Here is a 4,733-nt window from a genome sequence, read left to right on the forward strand (position 1 = left end):
ATTTCATATTTTATTTTTTAATTTATATTAAAAATAAATATTTTATCATAATTTGAAATACTTTATAAAATCAAACGTTGTTACGTATTAGTTTTTCGTTTTATATACCGAAGAGATTGAGTGTATGCGGAAATTTGGGTTGAATTGAGGGGCAATTACGGAACAAAAAATAGTATATATAGGCATCGAGTGCAAAACGTTTGGTTTTCTCAGTCGAAAAAAGATCCGAGCGAAGCAGAGCAGAAGTTTCCGTTATCCGTTCTCTTTCACTCACCGTTGGTTTTCTCTCTCCATATCTAAATCACCCAATTGCTTTCTCTCTCTAAATTCTTGAGATATTCATCTCATCAATTTTAGGGTTTTTGATCCAATTTCACTCGGCAACAATGGTTTCCGATTCAATCCCCAATGTTTCGATCCCTATTGCTTCCTCTAACCCCAAAGATTTTGCCAAGAAAAAAAGGGTAAATTTTGTCGCATATTGAAACTGTATTCCTAGTTTTCTTTACGATTGAGTTGTATTTCTGAGATTTTTTTCTACGAATTCAGGTTAATCGGTTGGCGAAGTTGAAGCAGTGCAAGCTAGATGCTCGACGTGAGCAGTGGCTTTCACAAGGTAGCATAAGATCTACTCGTTTTTTTTTTTTTTTAAAGTTTCTTAATGATTTTGCATGTATATGTAATCTGCCTTTTCGTGAAATTTGTTCCCCTTTTCAAGTTTGTTCTTGCTTTAATTGCATGATTGCGTCTCTGAGTATATGTGATTATTAAATTGAATTTCTTATATCTATATTTCTTAAATCTTGGCTATTGGGGTTTTATATAGTGAAGAACAAAGTTTTGAAGGAGGAACAAAACACTGGAGGAACTCATGGTTCAGCGAAGAATGTTGCGAATGAGAGGGAACGACTGATTAAGAAATTGCAGATAAAGCCAATAGGTGAAGAGGACAATGAAGGATCCTTAAACCACTACAGTGATTTTGATTCACCTACAAGCCACACCAGTAGTGTTTTGGGAGGAAATGATTCAGGGACTAATTTCACAGGAAGCAGTAGAGGCAGTAGTAGCAGCAGTAGCAGTGGTGGATGTTGTTCAGGGAGTGTGAGTGAAGAAGATGAAGAAGTAGAGGATGATTGCTTGGATGATTGGGAGGCTGTTGCCGATGCGCTGGCTGCCATTGATGAAAAACAGGAGCAGCAAAATCCCAGTTTGGATTCACATTTTGAGAGGAATGAGAACATGACACATATGAGTTCTAGGCAAGAGGTTTCTGAAAGGCAGGGTTCAGGGATTGATAGATCAAAGCAGGAGTGTAATGCCAGAGGATTGACACCTAGACCTCCTCTCAGTTGCCGGGCATGGAGGCCAGATGATACATTCCGTCCGTCGGGTTTGCCAAATTTGTCGAAGCAGCATAGTTTCCCAATGAATTCTGAACGGCGTTGTAGGAGGGACTCTGTATGGGGATGTAAAACTTTAGCCACACCCACTTTGTGTCCCATATGCTGTGAAGATTTGGATTATACAGACACGAGTTTTCTCCCTTGTTCGTGCGGATTTAGGCTTTGCCTCTTTTGTCACAAGAAGATTCTCGAGGAAGATGGGCGTTGTCCAGGGTGCAGGAAACAGTATAACCAGGAGGCAGTTGAGCGAGAGGCAACCATTGATGGAGGCAGACTGACGATTCGATTGGCTCGTTCCTGTAGTATGATATCAAGGTCCTAGGAAGATTCTGTTCCATGGATGTGTATGTTGGGTCCTTTTCTTTCTCTGCATGACATTGTGAGTGTTCTAGTTCTTAGCAGACTGTGAGTCAAGATAACCCATTAGCTATAGATGTTGGTATAGAATGTGATTTTGGAAGCTCAGGGGAATGTTCTGGTTTCTTTGTGATTTTTTGCATTATAGATGTGGTGCTTGTGCTGATGTAGAACACTCATTATGTGAATAAATAAGGTGGTATTGAAGTCAAATATATCGTGCTTGTAATTCTATCACCCTTCTATCTGATTATTATTAATATGTGTGAATAATGAAATAACAGTTTGAATTACCAAAGTTCTTAAGAAATTGGCAGATAAAGAATGAGAAAGTATTCTGCTACTAGTATTCCAAACCTTCCCTTTCCCTGTGCTCTAGTATAAATGCTTGAACTTTTTAGAACATCAAATATATTACATAACAAAAGTGGAATGGATATACTTACCATTTCATAAGGAACCATTCTTAGCAAAAATCCGATGTGTTGCATTTATAAATAATCAAGAAAAGCATAGTAAATAAATTGGAATAAATACTGAGAGAGGTTATAGGCATCTTTACATGGTTATTTGTCATGGCAACTATCCATAAAAACGCCAATCTTGAACTAAGGATTGTTGGGAGAAAATAATTTTCAGTTTTTGTTCTTTTCTTTTCGTTTTTCCCTTTTTATTTCGGAATTTGCTTGCTCTGAAGTAGTTGAAACCCTTAGTTTCAGACTTTTATGTCACGTCCTTAGTCTTTTACTAAGCACACGTGCGACATTTGATAATTTGCTCATGATCTTGCTAATCTGCCTAAGAAACTAGGAATTACTAAGAGAACAGAAAAACTATGCCAAATCAGCCTAAGATTCTAGGAATCGCTAAGAGAATAGAAAAAAGTACACAAGAAGATTGTTTGGAAGCATTGTGTAGAGAATTTTGATTGATTTTTGCTTGATGATTTTACAAATGGATGCCCCTCTATATATACTACTACTTGGGAGCTAATATATAAATAATAATTATCACACAAGTCCTAATATATTATTTACAAATAAGTCTTGCTTTCTAGAATATACACTACTAGAATATTCGAAGGACCTTCCATGTAAATCCATGGAATTCCAAAGTTTTTCAAGGGATTTCTCCACATATGACATACCTCAAGAACCTTCCATGAAGTCCTTCTTCCGGTGTAAGACCTTCACATGGGCAACTTTGTGTCATGTGGCACTTACAGCTTATGTGGCATGATGACGTGACAAGTTGTCACATTTAACTGAATACCTCTCTTCTTTTATTTCCTTATCAGATACTTTTAGTACTTCCTGAATATTGTTAACATTTGTATTTTTTTTTTTTTTGATGAAATTAAGATCTGTAATTGTATCCCAGTAAGGTACACATTTCAATGGAGAGCAAATGAATTTTTTAGTTTTTTTTTTAATATCTTAAAGAGTGTTGGTGATACATTGTACAGGTAAGGAGAATGTTGTTGGGATTTACCGAAATATTGCAAATCCTTCTCTTCAGATTTATTTGAGCAACATAGTTAATTTTTTGGGTCAATGGAGCAGTCCTGGATGGATGTGAAACTTTCTGGAGTCAACAGTGATAATTAGGCTTTCAAATGTGTAGCTGTGGGTTGTTGCTTATTTTTATTTGTCTATGAACTTTGAATCAGGTCTAAAAGCCCTTTAATGTAATTAACTACATAACAAGCAGCATGTCTTATATCTCTTATTATTTAGCTTCCAAAAATTGCCTATGATGCTAGTATGAAGCTATTAGTAATCATCAGAGTGGCATTCAGCATCATCTAATGAGATGTTTGAGGAACAGGAGAGCGTTTTGAAGCAGCAGAAAACTCCTAGTACAAATTAGAGGAATGTTGTGTGTATTTTGGAGCTATATTGTATTAGAAATTCTTTTCACCCACCCTATCCTGTGAATACTAATAAATGATGAGAAACAAACTGGCATTTGCTAACAAGGCTCTTGAGCAGGTCTATTGCCTTCACTAATCTTCTTTTCACCTAATTTATAGTGACATCCAAATTTATCTTTGGCATATTTTAGGGCTTTTCGTATAGTAACTATGGATTGATAATCTTTTGTCTGAATTGTGTTAGTTTAGGTTCTCTTGGGAAATCCGAGACTTCTTTTGTGCTTTTGGGAGAAATCTTGGAAGTTGAGGTTCATTAAATGGAGTGGTCTTACTTATTCGTAGATCATTTTATATGTATTTCTAATGTTGCTAACCTCTCTGTCTTCCTCATTTGTGGTGTCCATTTGGCTGTCTGACGGTTCTATAATGATATTGCACATTCAATTTTTACAAGGGTTGTGGGCTTCCAGAGCATTATGTTTCTTTCCCATCTGCTTCTAAACATAGCCATTACAAGTCAAGTAGAGGGGTTCTAATTATTTTAATGGGTGCTGTTCTCGCCATAAGATCATGTAAGGACTGGGTTAAGCTAAATGACACCTTCTGACGATTTTTTTTTTTGGGTCAAATTTGAGCTTCTCGTCATGTGAGATCGTTGGAAAGAAGATTCAAAGTAATTAAGTCAATCTTGTCAAGTTAACCTTTTTATATATTAACAAAGATTCATTTGACATCTTTGTCTGGAAAACAAAGATTCATTAATAAGTCAAGCCTATAGCTAAACTTTATTTAGTTTCCTTGGATAGACATAGGATGAAAAGATCAATGCTACTTCAAACATCTTTCCAAGGATTTCAAAATGCTTAATGCGGCTGGATTTCATTTAACTTTCTTGATCTGCACCGATTTGTATTTTCTGAGTCGCAATCTAATTTATTTGACTTCGTGCTCATTGGTTGCTTGTGAGGAATATTTTGAGTGTGTAGTCATTATGTCCATTGGCAGCACGTCCTTAAGGCTGGAGTCATTCTCAAAGGTAGTCGGAGGTATGAGTTATAACTAAAGTTGCATCAAATAAGCTGTCTTGTAAACTGGAG

General features: G+C 36.2%; 1 protein-coding gene across 2 annotated transcripts; it reads left to right on the forward strand.

The window, feature by feature from the left end:
• The first annotated feature begins 210 nt into the window (after nt 1–210).
• On the forward strand, nt 211–3,738 carry LOC101261009 (RING/Ubox like zinc-binding domain-containing protein). Of its 2 annotated transcripts, none has more exons than NR_158986.1 (3): nt 211–464; nt 550–616; nt 3,229–3,738. NR_158986.1 is itself a non-coding variant. In NM_001366464.1 (3 exons), exons 1-3 carry the CDS (start codon nt 387–389, stop codon nt 1,726–1,728), a joined length of 1,047 nt encoding a protein of 348 aa, NP_001353393.1. In that variant the 5' UTR covers nt 212–386; the 3' UTR covers nt 1,729–1,976. The 2 variants fall into 2 exon arrangements, 1 of the variants encoding a protein (NP_001353393.1); NM_001366464.1 differs by lacking the exon at nt 3,229–3,738 and adding an exon at nt 827–1,976 and having other exon boundaries at nt 212–464.
• The last annotated feature ends 995 nt before the right edge of the window (nt 3,739–4,733 follow it).

Source organism: Solanum lycopersicum, chromosome 3, assembly GCF_036512215.1.
Source record: "Solanum lycopersicum chromosome 3, SLM_r2.1".
Lineage (NCBI taxonomy): Eukaryota > Viridiplantae > Streptophyta > Magnoliopsida > Solanales > Solanaceae > Solanum > Solanum lycopersicum.

Bases quoted from the DNA above. Each gene is read 5' to 3' on its own strand.
- LOC101261009 (NM_001366464.1), top strand. From the start codon at position 387: ATGGTTTCCGATTCAATCCCCAATGTTTCGATCCCTATTGCTTCCTCT. The intron at 465-549 runs GTAAATTTTGTC...CTACGAATTCAG, and splicing joins ATTTTGCCAAGAAAAAAAGG to GTTAATCGGTTGGCGAAGTT. The intron at 617-826 runs GTAGCATAAGAT...GGTTTTATATAG, and splicing joins TGAGCAGTGGCTTTCACAAG to TGAAGAACAAAGTTTTGAAG.